This window comes from Dreissena polymorpha, chromosome 16 (assembly GCF_020536995.1).
Source record: "Dreissena polymorpha isolate Duluth1 chromosome 16, UMN_Dpol_1.0, whole genome shotgun sequence".
NCBI lineage: Eukaryota > Metazoa > Mollusca > Bivalvia > Myida > Dreissenidae > Dreissena > Dreissena polymorpha.
In genome coordinates this window covers 29,388,843-29,405,248 of record NC_068370.1, presented here as the reverse complement: position 1 = coordinate 29,405,248, position 16,406 = coordinate 29,388,843, and the positions used below count along the sequence as shown (strand labels likewise).

At 35.3% G+C, this 16,406-nt stretch overlaps 1 protein-coding gene across 12 annotated transcripts in view; it reads right to left on the bottom strand.

Annotated features, from left to right (window-relative positions):
• The window catches only part of LOC127862669 (phosphatase and actin regulator 1-like), a 106,084-nt gene that overhangs the window by 49,743 nt on the left and 39,935 nt on the right, over positions 1–16,406 (bottom strand). For 10 of the 12 annotated variants that reach the window (XM_052401888.1, XM_052401885.1, XM_052401886.1 and 7 more), the window contains one exon: positions 259–435. In XM_052401888.1, the coding sequence (XP_052257848.1) occupies positions 259–435 (177 nt within the window). Of the gene's footprint in view, positions 1–258; positions 436–7,311; positions 7,440–14,378; positions 14,422–16,406 lie in introns of those variants that run through there. The other 2 variants (XM_052401891.1, XM_052401880.1) reach the window with 2 other exon arrangements.

The window sequence follows — 16,406 nt, the reverse complement described above, 5'->3', positions numbered from 1 at the left end:
ACAAGACTGTTTCATCTGTTAAACAACTGTATTGTTCTTTCTTAGTTGATAAATTTTTAGTTTTTCTTTTAATTTTATGAAAATGTAAATTCCAAAACGTTCACAACATACTTTTGTTATAATGCGCTACCAAACTTTCAACCAAAAGTAAAATATCTCAAAGTTCTTATTTGGTTATCAATATGCCGACGCTTTTAATCTGAACTGCACAGTCCTTTTTTATTTTTAATTAGCCCCATTTTCTCAAAGCAAAATCACCTTTTACAGTTTTCTCGATCTTTTCACTTGTCTTCTTTTTTCGCTTCCACTTCCATGGTTTGAATATTTTTCCTATGGCTGCAAACTTGGACTTTCTCTCTGGGGGAGGGGTGGCCACCACAGACGTGTTGTTGTTACCCATGGAACTGGACTTTAGGTCACCATTTTTCTTTTTATCTGAAAAAACACAATAACCGTAATTTTTAAAACAACAATGGTAAAGATAAAGAAGAAAAGTATTATGTAAAACATAACAGTACCATCAATGAAAACTTCTAAGATGGTGACCACCAACCAAACTCTGCAAATGCTTCAGGGGAATTAAACCCGGATTGCCAAGGTGAGAAGCTCGTGTATTAACCCTTTGCATGCTGGGAAATTTGTTGTCTGCTAAAATGTTGTCTGCTAAATTTCTAAAATTAGCATTTTCTTTGATTTTTTTCGAAGAATACTATCAGAATAGCAAACAGTTTGGATCCTGATGAGACGCCATGTTCTGTGGCGTCTCATCTGGATCCAAACTGTTTGCAAAAAAGTCCTTCAAAATTCGGTTCCAGCACTGAATGGGTTAACCACTGTGCGAACAAGACAGCCTGAAATTCCGGACAAAAATGATACAATTAATCAGTTTAACAACAGAGCTCTTTATTATGAGAAATCGCACTCAACTGCTAACACCCTATACTGGTTTGTTATTTACCTAATATGGGGATGTTTTATATAACAATTACTTTGCACAATCAAGTGCGACACAATTAATATGCCTATCAGATAGTCTCATAGAAATACTTCAGGTGCTATGCATCGGACAGTCTTTATGATATGGAAACACACTCAGAAAATGTAAGACATAAAACCCCAATGCTCAATGGTTTCAAAGTGAAGCCTGGTAACCATTGGCTTCCATCCGTATACAATTTGGGTCTGTTTGGATGGTCACTATCTTGTCATAGAGTCCTCAATGTGGTTTTAAATTAAAGGTTTTATCCGTTCCACAGAGTAAATCAAGCCAAAAGTACATAGAAATAAAAGTGAAACCCAAAAGCACAACAAATATTCACATCAAGATAAAATTCAATTGTAAACATATTTCCTCCTTAATATGTAATGTGATACATGTAGCTACACTCTTCACAATAAAATACCCATACTATAAATTCCTGACTTCTGAAATAAAACCATTTAAGACGAAAATTGAGATAAATTCTGTTTACTGTCTGAATTCGGTCAGTAACCGCAAAAATCATCTCTTAATGAAGAGCAAATACTGAAACTTAATCTGTAAGGAATAATTTTAAAAGGTTATTTCCTTTTCAAGACTCAAGGTTAACACATTTAACATTAAAAATCCTTGGTTTAGATGAAATACAAATATATTACCATTTTTTCAAATAAAAACTTTCATGTGGGTATTTTGATACTTAACAAAACTTTTCCAAGTATGGAATTCTCAACTATTGAAATTAATGTTTTTTGAGGTCAAGAATGTGGTGTTGAATAAGTATAACGAACATTTCAGCAATAAAATGACAGCGTTTTCCAAATTGAATGCCATGCAGAAAAAGGATGTACAAATAAGTGAGGGTAAGCACAGAGAAACATATTTTTTTCAAATAAGAACACACAAATTATTTAGTTAATTGATGATCAATTATTCAACAAAGAGTTTCACTAAAAATAAGTTTTTTTAATGAAACAAACTGTTTGATGGTGACTAAAATGACCCTGATAATTACAGTTCACAAGTGTTCCATATGAAAATACTTTAAAAAGAACAGTGAGCTCAGTCTGATGAGAGAGGTCCCCTTGACTGAATCTACTTCACAAGCGGAGAGATACTAACAAATCTCAATAAACCACTGGCTGTTCAGACTGAAAAACTTCAAGCAAAAAAACTCAAGGAAGAATTTAAGGTTGCCTCACAAAAAACATCTAAACCTGAGACGTATGAAAACAAATGTTTGCATAATGTAAAAATGTCAATTCCCAGATCTTTGATGGAGCCCTAAGAATGTGGTACGAACACACATCATGGAGCCACAATCATGGTCATTATATTTGTAGGGCATTTCACCTTACAATTTCTTGCTGCTTAACCCAAGGGATTGCCAAGCAATATTGTCCCCTACCGGTGAAACTCCACCATTGTCAGTATTTTTTATGTATATTTGTTGCCATAGCAACCAGAATTCTTGCGTAAGAACTTTTATAGTTATCGCAGGATCCAGAAGTGTGACAGACTGACTGATAAAATGACTGACTGACAGACAGAGCCCAAATCATAAGTCCCTCCAGTTTCACCGGTAGGGGACAATAACAAGTGTATTTACCCTGTTAATGGAGACCCATGGATGATAACCTCCCCTGATAAGTCTGTTCAAACTGGTAGGTCCTCATAATTGGTTTACTCAGTTTTTATCATTGATCATTATAAGCTATTTTGTACACATATTTCTCTAACATCTTTTAATTTATAAACTACTTTATTTTCAGCTTATGCGTACAAGCTTTTCAAACTAATCTTCATTAATTTTATGTTATTGTTTCCTGCTTAAGTTAACATAAATTTGACAAAATAACCAACACATTCCTTCATTATTTATTGGAACACAACCATGAAAACAAATTATTCCGAATTGTTGGACCAAAATATAATTGGACTTCTGCCTTAGTCTTCATCTGCAAAGGGAGATAATTGTAAGCCACTTGATTTACAGTCTTTTTCCGACAACAGCCTTTCTACCATATTTTGATAAAAAATATTCTCTCCTTAGACAAGCAAATTTCAAAATGATATTTTTTGTCAATATTCAAATTTAAGCCTCTATAACGCTCAAAATCTATGAACCTTTCATAAAGTTTTAAGTAAAATAAAGTTAACACCTAAACAATCAGTGTTCCTTACAGCAATAGCCACAATAACACTAGATGTGGTTTGATTACATAGATTTTTGTAGATACAAAAGCTCGTTTTTATTTATTTGTTACACAATTAATTCCATTTTAATTTCCTGCAAATATATCTATAAACATGAACACCATGTTATATATATATATAGTGTTCATGTGTTGTATGAATAGATATCGTTGTGGGAAATTAAAATGGAATTAAATATGCAAAACAATAATAACAAGAGTTGTGTTTCTGACACCATGCCCCCTATTGTGCCACTTTGAAATAAAATTTCAATATATCATTTGGCAGGTTTAGAAATTATCTCCCTTTTAAAGCTAATTACTTCCCTTGGATTGTATTTTTTACTTTTGACCTTGAAGGATGACCTTGACCTTTCACCACTCAAATTGTGCAGCTTCATGAGATACACATGCATGCCAAATATCAAGTTGCTATCTTTGATATTGCAAAGGCTATGGGCAATGATAAGTTTTCAGACGGACAGACAGACAGAAGGACGGACTGATGGACAGTTCAACTGCTATATGCCACCCTACCTGGGGCATAAAAACGAGCATTTTGTATCTACAAACATCTATTTTACCAGACCAAATCTGGCGTTGAAATTTTGGCAATGGCCATAAAGGTGGGTTCTCACTGCCGATCTAATCAACTCGATAATCCCGATCACCGAAATTTCCCTACCAAACTCGACTAAAAAGGGTATACACGACAACTTCTCGACCTCTTGTCGATAACACACGACCCCCACACGACTCATTCACGACATCCACTCAACCATCTTTCCAATTTCCGCTTGATCATCTCGTCCTATACGCGACCCTATACGATCTCAGCTCAACCAAGTGGACCTCAGCTTGATCGCCACCAGATCACCACACGACCCGATCGTGATTGCCGTACTACAGTCGTATAAAGCAATTTAAAATAACTCGGGTAGAGGTCGAGCGGATCGGGTACAGAGCTCGTGTATGGTCGAATAGCAATCGGAAAGTGATCGTGTACGGTTGAGTAGCCGCCAGGTAGCAGTCTGGTAAATCTGTACATCAAATCGAATAGAGGTCGAGTGGATCGTGTTGCGAGCTATAATAACTCGGGTAGAGGTCGAGCGGATCGGGTACAGATCGTGTAAAAGATGTCAATCCGATCGCCACACGATTGCTTCACGATTAACTGTCTTGATCTTCTACTCGACTAATACAAGACCATTTCCCGAGCACTTCTCGATCCATTTCCTACTCGACCGCTACTCGATATTTTTTGACATGTCAAAAAATGTCGGGTAGGAAGCCAGACCAATGCCGACCTACCCGACCACTCATGCCGACCAAACCAGACCATTACCCGACCGCTTGGACAGGTTTGAACGAGTCGATCTGATCAGCAGTGGGAACCCAGCTTAAGGAACACTGATTTTTAATTGGTTAAGTTTATTTACGAACAAGAGATGTGTTTGTCAGAAACACAATGCCCCCTAATGTGCCACTTTTTTTGTTGTTGACCTTTGACCTTGAAGGATGACCTTGACCTTTCACCACTCAAAATGTGCAGCTCCATGAGATACACATGCATGCCAAACATGAAGTTGCTATGTTCAATATTAAAAAAGTTATTGCAAAACTTAACTGTAAGGTTAAAGTTTTTGGACATAATTTATTTACCTTTGACCTTGAAGGATGACCTTGACCTTTCACCACTCAAAATGTGCAGCTCCATGAGATACACATGCATGCCAAATATCAAGTTGTTCTGTTCAATATTTCAAAAGTTATTACTGTACAGTAAAGTTTTGGGACAGAATGACAGACAGAAAGAAAGACAGGTCAAAAACAATATACCCCCCATCTATTGATCCAGAGGCATAAAAATTCTATGAAATTTTCGTTGATTTTGAGTAGTTATGTTACTTTAATTCAATTTATTTGGATAATTTCCCCTAAAATCAAAGACTTTGAAACATAAATAGTTGAAATGACGAAACAAAATGACTCATTAATAATACATTAAATCAATCAAAACACTTTCAAGAGTCTAACAAGTGAATTACAGAAGGATAAGCCCTGGGACACGTACATGCTTCGAAACATCACACAATACAGCCTGAAGAGCACAAACTTAGAAATACACACACACGCACATATATAAACCATAGGAAATTAAAAAGACCATCTACCATCATTACCCCATTTTTCCAGTTATATGATTATCAGTGATAATACTTCGATGCATTTAAGTGCCATGGATCATATCAGTATTTAATTACTCATAAAAATGTATGACCTAGAAGCCTTACTATTTTACATGTTCACATTGACTTATTACACATACCCTTTCCCTCTCAGAAGCAAAGTGAAAATGGCTATGTGCAAACAGCATAAAACCAGAACAGCCTGCGAGTAACTCACACTCTGTTCAGGTTTTATGCTGTTTGCTGCATGCTCATCAGTATCTAAGGGTTGGAAATGAAGCCTTAAAAACTTGAATCCAGTAAGACAGGGCTTATATTAAATATAACTTTCCAAGGGACTACAAATTCCTAACAAGAGCACCGCATAACGGGTGCCACGCTCGGCCGTGATATTGAATAAATGAAAGGTTGTCAGAATTTTTTTTTATTATTTTGTTTTTTAAGAGGTCACCTTGACCTGTGTGCTATGTAGAACTCATCAAGGTGCAGCTACATATGAAGTTTCAAAGTTGTAGGTTGAAGCACTTTGATTTAAGAGCCAATGTTCAAAACCTTGACAAAATGTCATGGTTTTAGCGGATGGCGGACACGACACGACGAGCTGCCTATCAAAATACCTCGGGTTTTCTCCCAATACAGCCGAGCTACAAATACGTATCTTATAAGTAGTAAAGGGTTAAACAAGCTAAAACAATACATATGAAGAAGTCAGAAAACAAGAGTTTGCAGCATTAACTATTTAAAACATTTACTTAAATCTGAATACATGCACTTTAAAAAACTTTTATTACAGTAATTAACATAAACAGTAGTAATTTATAATTAAATGAAAGATGCACAGCACCTGTTGGTGTAATTCTCCCCAAAATAATGTTTGATACATTACTGCAATAACACTATAACACTATAAACTACATATACAACTAGACCCACTACAACTGAACATAATTATGTTTTTTTAATCACATGATTGTCATATCCAACTATTGAGACTATCACCTCTAACAAATGCCTTGTATTTTCTTATTTTATGAAGACAATTTTGTTCTATATCAACTGCAATCTACATATTGCATTTGATAACATTCAATGAAATTTCTACCTAAAACCTACTAAATATAAAAATAACAAAAAAACACTGTTGTATTACCGCTGTCAATACCAATGGGAATTAAAAAAAAACAACGACAAAATTGTTATGTTACACACAAAATGACGCGCAGAAAATTCAAAATACACTCAATCACTCACAATCCTCCAGACGGTACCAAAGAAACAAGTGTGTCCTCATATTTTATGTCCAACAACTTTAATTGACGTATAGCATCTCCCAAATACAATAGATAAGCCCCTTTTTATTCAAATGCAAATTCAAGCAAGCAATTAACAATCTCAGTAAAAAAAAACACTCAAGTATTATATATTACAGGCAAACAAAACAATGACCTCATCAGCCAAAAAACGTAAATATGCTGTTTAACAGTATATGTTCGCGGGTGTGTTTTTTTTGTCCACATAACTATTATTTATATTCTGGTTTATCCAAACGATTTAATGATTTGGTTACTTAAACAATGCAACATTGATTAGTTTTCAAATCAAGAGATTGCAAAATATTAGCATTTCCAGTAATAAACCACTTTCTGACCTCATATTAGAAAACCATCATTATGAATTATTGCTTCACCAAGCTTAATTAATAGACCACATAAGTCTTGAAACCATTGTGATAAAACACAGTTTAATAGGAAATACATTTATCACATGCAGCCTTTCTAATTCCAACTTTTACAGAAAAAAAAATACGTTTATCTAAGACTCTGAGTCTGCATACCAGAATGTACACATTTAAAATGTTTCACAAAACATGCACAAAGCCAATATCACTCATTGTACAACACCACTTATGAGGATAATTACCAAGGCCTATGATTTGTATGGCACTGACCTGGCTGGGGTCGGTGTCCAGTGGTCCACTGAGACTTGTCTTGAAGAAAACATCAATATTTACCCAGGTATGGGATGGTATTGAACTGCGCTACTTAAGCTCGCTCACTTTGGCCTGTTTATCTTAACAAGACTATGTAGAGTAAATTTTTGTTTGTTATTAGGCTAAATACTAAGTAAAATAATTTGGGCATAGAATACTTAGGCAAGGTTTTTATCAAGTTGTTTAACAGGCGTGCCATATCAAATTTTAGGCATAGTGAAACAAAATTGATGAGTTTTTTGTTGTGCACCACAATAAAACTGATCAGATGACAAAGTTGAGAGTTCTCTAAATTTCCGATAAAAATACATGTGAAAAGGTTCAAACAAACATATTTTTTAATACTTTCCAATTAAAATTAATCAAATTTAAATAAACAAAGTAAAATTGTGTAAACAATTTTGCATTTCAAAAGAAGGGACTCTGAAAGGTAAGCAATGGTTAATACAAACTGTTAAAGCCACTATTCCATGAAGTTTCTATTTATAACAAAGGTGACACAATCTTAATGATAAGGATTATCAAAATAGTAAACCAATATCCATTTTGTTTATCTACATATATTTTATTATATACTCTCCATTAAATACAAATAACATTTTCCTATAATTCTCTACATGCTGAAACTATATATAAGTAAAGTTAAAACAATCAACCCAACATGGCACAGAGTATTCTCTCACTACGCTTCTAGCGCAACTTGACCTTATAATTGCAGGAATCACACATCATCAAAAAAATCAATACCAATAACGATTCACAACTAACCAGCATTTTGCTAGAGCAGAACATAATGACAGCGAAACTGCTAAATATGTATTTAAAATATTAGAACCACAAGGAATGACATCCAGCAAAATGCCAAATTGATGGGAAATCCTTCAACATCATTTGCTTTTGAGATTCTCACATTTCTTGTGGCATTAAGATGTTCTTTAAAACATACACTCACACTAGATCACTGAAATGTCAGCAAAGAAAACAATACAAGAGGGCCATGATGGCCCTGAATCGCTCACCTGACTCATTAAGATCAGATGAAAACTATGACCTCTATTGTCTACACAATGTTTCTCTATGATTTGACCTAGTGACCTAGTTCCTGACTCTAGATGACCCAAATACAATCCCAATCCAGATTTCATCAAGATAAACATTCTGACCACAGTTCATAAATATTGGATGAAAACTGTGACCTCTATTGTCACTGACTATTGGGGTTATTTACCCTCGGGACTTCGGTTAAAAACCATTGCCCGAGCACACTGCTTAACATAGAACTCTGCATAAAAAGCCGAAAACGGCCATAAAATGGACAGCCCGATTTTACTGGGCTGTACCATTGGTATAAATATAAAACTTTGCAGTGTTGGTGCGGTGCCTTAATAAAAATCTATTGGTTTAAAAATATATAACCTTTATATGAAGCGTTAAAAAGACGCAGTGCTATACAGTGAAAAGGCCTAACGCGGTTAAAAAGCGGCGTTTTAATTGGTTGATGCGCTTATATAACGATGGCGCTGATAAGCCGAAATTTCTTATTAAGGATTGCCAGTAGGTCAATCCGTTTTTAAAATAGATTTTCCCACGGCTGACTTTGTACTTTTAAGAAAAAGTAAACAATGATGGTTTATATGCAAAAATATAAATGAAAGAACAAGAATGAGTTAATCCAAAAGAACTTGGAGTTGTTTTTTAGTATTAGATTACTATGTTTTGTTACGTTACTGTACTTATTATTAATTTATATCATTCATATGATGTTGTTATTGTATGTTATTCTTTGTATTGTTTTTTAAGGAGGAGAGAGAGAAAGAATAGCCCAATTTTTATAAGTAAAGATGGTGAAAACACACATACTGTTGTATGTGGCAGCATCATTACCAGACCCACTGTTCAGTATATACTGCAATGGGTTTGTTGGAGTCTTTAGACTTTGTGATCTGTGGTTTAAAAATTTGAATCCAAATAGGACTATTTTAATATATTAATTATAGAAAAAAGGAATACACAGATGTGTAATATGTTTGTGTAACAATATAATAATATTTGAGGGTTTTCAAGATCACAAAGTGGTTGAACATTGCCACAATATGTTTACATGCATAGTCAAGTACCATTTTTATGTGTATGTTTAAAGTTTAAACTAAATGCCAAACAACAAGATCTAATCATAAGAGAGATATGTTTATATCTAAGAACATTTATTAATAGGGATGCCAGAGCCTGATTTAACAGCTCTCAAATGTAGAGTGCAGTTTCATGTGCAAATGCAATTATATGAGAAGGAAAGGAAAAAAAAAAAAAAAAAAAAATAATAATAATATATGATATCACATAGAGTGTGTTACTCTCAATTATATATTAATATTGCAATTGAGTATTGAGTTGTTAAAAAAATTAATGAGTACAAGTTTATGTATGTGGCTCAATGTTGAACACTTGCAGACAGGGAATATAGCCGTAATGCTCCAACATAAGACCCTGTCTGTATGGAACTTAAGGAGGATTGGGCTATGGAAAAGAGAGATCCCCCCAGAGTGGCATTAAAACAATATTTAAAAGTGGGTTTAGTAATAAACCCTTATATGTTAAGGGCAATAACTTACGTGTCTCCAAACGGTCACCTTCATAGGGCCACATAAAAATTAAGGGTAAGACAATGTACTTTACAGTTAAAAATAAGACAAAGACAGCTAAATTTGTACAAGATGTACATTATTTACAATATGTACAGGACTATATGCATTTATATATTTAAAATACATGTTGCCACCCTGGAGGGTTGAAAGGAGGAGAGATTTTATGGAAGTGTAGGCCGATGTGGGTGGGGGAAAAGAAGAGCCAGCAGGGGTGGTGTCACTCAGTTGTACTAAGGGAGGTAATTGTGATGATGAAGTCTACAATGGTTGTTTCCCCTGGACCAGAGGGAGTGCACGGTAAATGAAAAATAGTTTGTATACTATTGAAGGAAAATTGATAATGGTAAAATGTAAAATGGTAAAAAGACCAAATATTACCTAGATACGTTAAGATAAACCCAAAAAGCTCTAATCTATCCAATATTATTAGTATACTGATGATAGCATTGTAGGAAATAATACTAAAGTACCTTATATGGTATCCAAAATGACAATTAGACAGTAAAACCGAGGCAATTTGCTATATAAAATAGCAATTTAATATAAAAAATTAGGATATTTGCTATTAAAGTAGCAATTTGAACATGAGTTACTGCAATAATAATAAAATTAAGGCAATTTGCTATATAAAATAGCAGTTTTCACAAAAATAAGGAAATTGCTACACAAGATAGCAGTTATAATAATCCTTAATGTGCTCCAAGGTACAAGATTAGTACTTTCAGCAAGGTCGACAATACTTTGTCCTAGATAGGGCTAAATAGGTGTTTATAATGGTATAAGGCCCTGCACCGTGCACTCCAGTCCGACATGGTTCTTCGAGTTTGAAGGGGAAAGGGTGGGGTGTCAAAGAGGAAGGGAGGGGGTGCAATGCAGCCAACAATCCCAGGTTACTGGACAGCCTCGTCCTTTCTTGTAATAAGAAATGCCATAAAATATGATTATATTAAAAAACTGAAAAATGTAAATGGTGGACTAACGTCATGCTCTCATAAAAAATGTATTAAAATAAAGAAGACCAGGTAAATGCCATTGGCCTGATTTAGAAAGGGCGGGGTAGAACAATAAACCCATTAAAAACTAAAATAAAGGTTGTGTAAAAGCGACACAAATCCAACACAATTATTTGATTACATCAGGTTTGTGCAGAGATTACACATTTTTAAAAGAAAACAGTCACAAGACTGTATAATTAGGTGGGTGTTGGCTGCTCTCCCTCCCCCAATGACCTAGATTTTGTCAGTTATTTGACAATCTAGTAAGTATTTGGCGAGGGCAGAGAAGACCGGGCCCCTAGCTGCTCCCTTGGGGTCTAGCACGTTGGTAAGGTTAAAAACTAGTCCATGGGAGTGCAATGCAGCTTCAAGGTGGTCCCTCTGCGCCTTATGGTTAGGACAGTGTAGCAGCATGTGGGGCGCAGTGAGAGGTTCCTGGCACCTAGGACATGCAGGGTCTATACCGAGGACATACTTTCCTGCGCCACCGGGTAATATGGTGGTTCCCATCCTCAGGCGCGTGATGGCTCTGTCAAGCACAATGCTTGCCGAGTATCTGTCAGGCGGCCTGAGGGTTTTCGCAGGTCTAGTAAAAGTATGTCGACGGGAAGACAAATTGTCGGTCCGGAGATTCCACTCGCCCAAAACAAATGTCTTTGTCAGGGAGTAGATCTCAGAAGGTGCCAGGGGTTCCCCAACATCTACGGCCCCCCTCAAGAGGCCCTCTTTGGCCCCCCAAATAAAATCCCAACCCAGATTTCATCAAGATAAACATTTTGACCAAATTTCATAAAGATTGGATGAAAACTGTGACCTCTATTGTCTACAGAAGGTTGTTCTATTATTTGACCTAGTGACCTTGTTTTTGACCCCAGATGACCCAATTACAATCCCAAACCGGATTTCATCAAGATAAACATTTTGACCAAATTTCATCAAGATTGGATGCAAACTGTGACCTCTACTGTCTACACAAACAAATTGTTGACGGACGGACGCACGGACAAACGCAGGTACGCACAACGGACGCCGGACATCACACGATCACATAAGCTCACCGAATCACTTCATGACAGGTGACCTAAAAATATGTGTCGGAGATAAACATGAACAGTTGTGGTTAAAATCCCATAGAAACAAGGGCTGTTTGTAAAACATGCATGCCCCCCTATATGGGCTATAAGTTGTAGTAGCAGCCATTGTGTGAATACGTTTTTTGTCACTATGAATGGTGGTGGTGGTGGTGGTGGTGGTGGTGGTGGTGGTGGTGGTGGTGGTGGTGGTGTTGGTGGTGTAGTAGTAGTAGTAGTAGTAGTAGTGGTAGTAGAAGTAGTAGTAGTAGTAGTAGTAGTAGTAGTAGTAGTAATAGTAGTTGTAGTAGTAGTAGTAGTAGTAGTAGTAGTAGTAGTAGTAGTAGTAGTAGTAGTAGAAGAAGTAGTAGTAGTAGTAGAAGTAGTAGTAGTAGTAGTGGTAGTAGTAGTAGTAGTAGTAGTAGTAGTAGTAGTAGTAGTAGTAGTAGTGGTAGTATTAGTAGTAGTAGTAGAAGTAGTAGTGGTAAAAGTAGTAGTAGTAGTGGCAGTAGTAGTAGAAATAGTAATAGTAGACGTGGTGGTGGTGGTGGTGGTGGTGGTGGTGGTGGTGGTGGTGGTGGTGGTGGTGGTAGTAGTAGTACTAGTAGTAGTAGTACTAGTAGTAGTAGAAGTAGTAGTAGTAGTAGTAGTAGTAGTAGTATTAGTAGTAGTAGTAGTGGTAGTAGTAGTAGAAGTAGTAGTAGTAGTAGTAGTAGAAGTAGTAGTAGTAGTAGTAGTAGTAGTAGTAGTAGTAGTAGTAGTAGTAGTAGTAGTAGTAGTAGTAGCAGTAGCAGTAGCAGAAGCAGCATTACAAGACCAATACTTAAGAATGATCAAATGGGAAAAGGTAACCTAGCACTGGCAGTAAATATGGGGCTCATTTACAGGTCAGATTTGGAATCTCTGCTGTAAAATGAGATTTTGAATGAATTAAAGGGAGGCAAATCTGTAATAAAAAAGAACATGCATAAACCGTAGTTGTTTCCCTTGTTTGAACCATGCTAAATCCTTACAAGTTTGGAAAGATTGGATGAAAAATTTGGACTTCATTGCATAAACACCATTTTCTCAATTCAAGGGGAGGTAATTCTGTACTTCATGGACCAATAATGCTCATTTTTTGTAGGGTTCGTGTCCTCATTGATATAAAGACACTGTGCAAATTTGGAAAGGATCGGACAAAAAATGTGGAAGATTTTTGAAAGTTTTCACAAAATAGGCAAAAACGAATAAACATGCAAAGTTCAGCGAGCTCCTGCGGCCATGTTTTTTGACGAATCAAATTTCTTTGAACAACTTTTTCAGGGGAGCCTTCAAAGGTCATCCCTGTGAAATTTTTTGAAAATCTGATGAGCGGTTTCTGACAAGAAGATTTTTTAAGGTTTTTACCATATATGGTCATGGCGGCCATCTTGGTTATGTGATCAATTTTTTTTTAACAATTCTTTTGTCCCATGACCTAGGGATGCTCCACATGAAATTTAGTTGAAATTGGCTCAATGGTTTAGTAGAAGAAGATGTTTACAAATTGTTTACAGACAGACGGACGGAAGGACGGACGCCGGACGCTGAGTGATCACAATAGCTCACCTCGAGCTATCGCTCAGGTGAGCTAAAAAGTAGACAGATTTTCCACTTGGTACCACTGTATAGACTATAACATGAATAGCTTGATGAACTAACTTTGATATAAATTAAAGAACTATGTAAAGGTTGCAGTTTATATTAAACTGTGTTCTCATTATACCTAGATTGATACACTGAAATATGCAAACAAAATAATCAATATACCGATAAATTGTCTTAAATTCACATATAACTATTTCCTTAGGCATATGATTTCACGCTTATTGATCTCGGTGACTTCACAATTTGGCCATTGTTAATGACCAAGTGATTACCATTACTATAAGTGCACGTTGTTTTGTCTTTCTGGCATCTATATTTGTTGATCTTTAGTGTTGGGGACATTTTCAGTCAAAACCAGCAAAACGCCATAACATTATGGCAGAAGTAAGCCATCATACATTGGTTTTCAGGTAAAGCAAATTTGTCCTGGCATATGTTTACTCAAATTAAAAATTGAATACAATTCAGAATTACATTAAGCCAGCTCATCTTTATATGCCAGTTATCTAAGTTTTGTAATCCTCTTTGATTATCCATTCTGTGATTTCCTTGGAACATTATCGGAACTACAATTTAGAAGCATTCTGAAAAAGTTTAAAAGAGGCCATGCTGACCCAAAAACATAATCGTTCCTTTATAACCAATGGATAACATTCAACCAATATAGATTCTAAATACTATGATACTACCTTCACAAGATGATGAATAACTCTCCATAATTAGACACTAATGATATTAATTAATGCAGCAAGCAAAGACCTCTCATCTTTTTCCCAACCTATTGTATCAGGTTTAAACGTCTCCACTTAATAAAGTTGTTAAATGCAGCTGCGGTCCCTTCCTGTGACCTGAAGTTTTTCAATCCACTTCCATGAATACTTCAGAATTAGTGCAGTCTGTCACCCACTTCCATAAATACTTCAGATTTAGTGCAGTCTGCCTCCCACTTCCATAAATACTTCAGATTTAGTGCAATCTGCCTCCCACTTCCATAAATACTTCAGATTTAGTGCAGTCTGCCTTCCACTTCCATAAATACTTCATATTTAGTGCAGTTTGCCTTCCACTTCCATAAATACTTCAGGTTTAGTGCAGTATGCCTCTCAGTAATTAGTGACATGTTTCCTTTCATGTTAAAATTTGTCCATGCAAGGGTTGCAAAAATCAAATATCTTTTTTCTGGCAAATTTGGGTCGAATAGGTTTGAAAATAAATGTCACATATTATCATGGCTCTGAAGTGAGACATTTGTTCACAAAGTCTCACATAGTGTTATGGGTCTAAAGTAAGACAATTGTTAACTAAGTCGCACATAGTATTATGGGTCTAAAGTGAGACAATTGTTAACTAAGTCTCACATAGTATTATGGGTCTAAAGTGAGACAATTGTTAACTAAGTCTCACATAGTATTATGGGTCTGAAGTGAGACAATTGTTAACTTATTCTCACATAGTATTATGGGTCTAAAGTCAGACAATTGTTAACTAAGTCTCACATAGTCTTATGGGTCTAAAGTGAGACAATTGATAACTTATTCTCACATAGTATTATGGGTCTAAAGTGAGACAATTGTTAACTAAGTCTCACATAGTCTTATGGGTCTAAAGTGAGACAATGGTTATCTTAGTCTCACATAGTATTATGGGTCTAAAGTGAGAAAATTGTTAACAAAGTCTCACATAGTATTATGGGTCTAAAGTGACACACATGTCAAGTAAAGTCACATATTATTATGGGTCCAAAGTTGGTAAAATGTCCCATATTGTGGGTCTATAAAAGGACTAATGTCCAATGAATGTCACATTTTATTATGTGTCTTAACAAGGACATGTGTCCCATAAATGTAACACATTATTATGGGTCTTAAGTGGGAATGGTGTCAAATAAATGTCACATATTATTAAAGCATGTCTAAAGCAGGAAAATGTAAGTAAAAAAACACAATTTTAAAATGTATTTACTTTTTAATTAATTAATTCAAAAAAAATAATATAATATTTTGACAAATTGAATAGCAGGCCATTGGGCATTTTTAATATATGATTATTAAACTTAAGACCACAATGAAAATAAGGGATATTGCTCTTTTTTGTGTAATCCTTGGCGTAAGTGTGCATGCCATAGTGCATTCTATGCATGTACTTTTCAATTATGATTGTTTTTACTTCATATTGTTTTATGTACATGTTGTTCCAATATATTGTGAGTATGAATGCTATCTCCGAAATAAATCTATATATCTATCTAACTTCTTATTTCCTGCTGTTTTCAAAACCTGCCAATTTCACATTGTGAAGAGTGTGTTCATTTTCCTATGTTTGTTGCTCTGACAATCCGAGAACCATATATTTGTAAATATGAAGTCAAATACCAGTATGTTATACCTTAACAAATATGCATTCTGGAAAGCATCATCGTAAAATGTTTATCAAATTGAATTCCCATGGTTCTGTTTATCAGGAGCAGTTAATGTGGGGAATCCAATAGAGAAATACTGAAAGACATTTGTTAAAACATACTTCTCTGGTTGCAGTGCTTATCACAAATATTGGCAATCTGATTCATGGATGTTAATTGCAAGCTATTTTCTGTTATTAATAGTTTTCTCTTCATTGAAAGAATTCAAAACATAAGGGTGAAATGGTATAATTGCCATTTAAGTATATCATAGTGTGAGCATCTAATGCATACATGTAATTGTAATTGTTAACAGAAT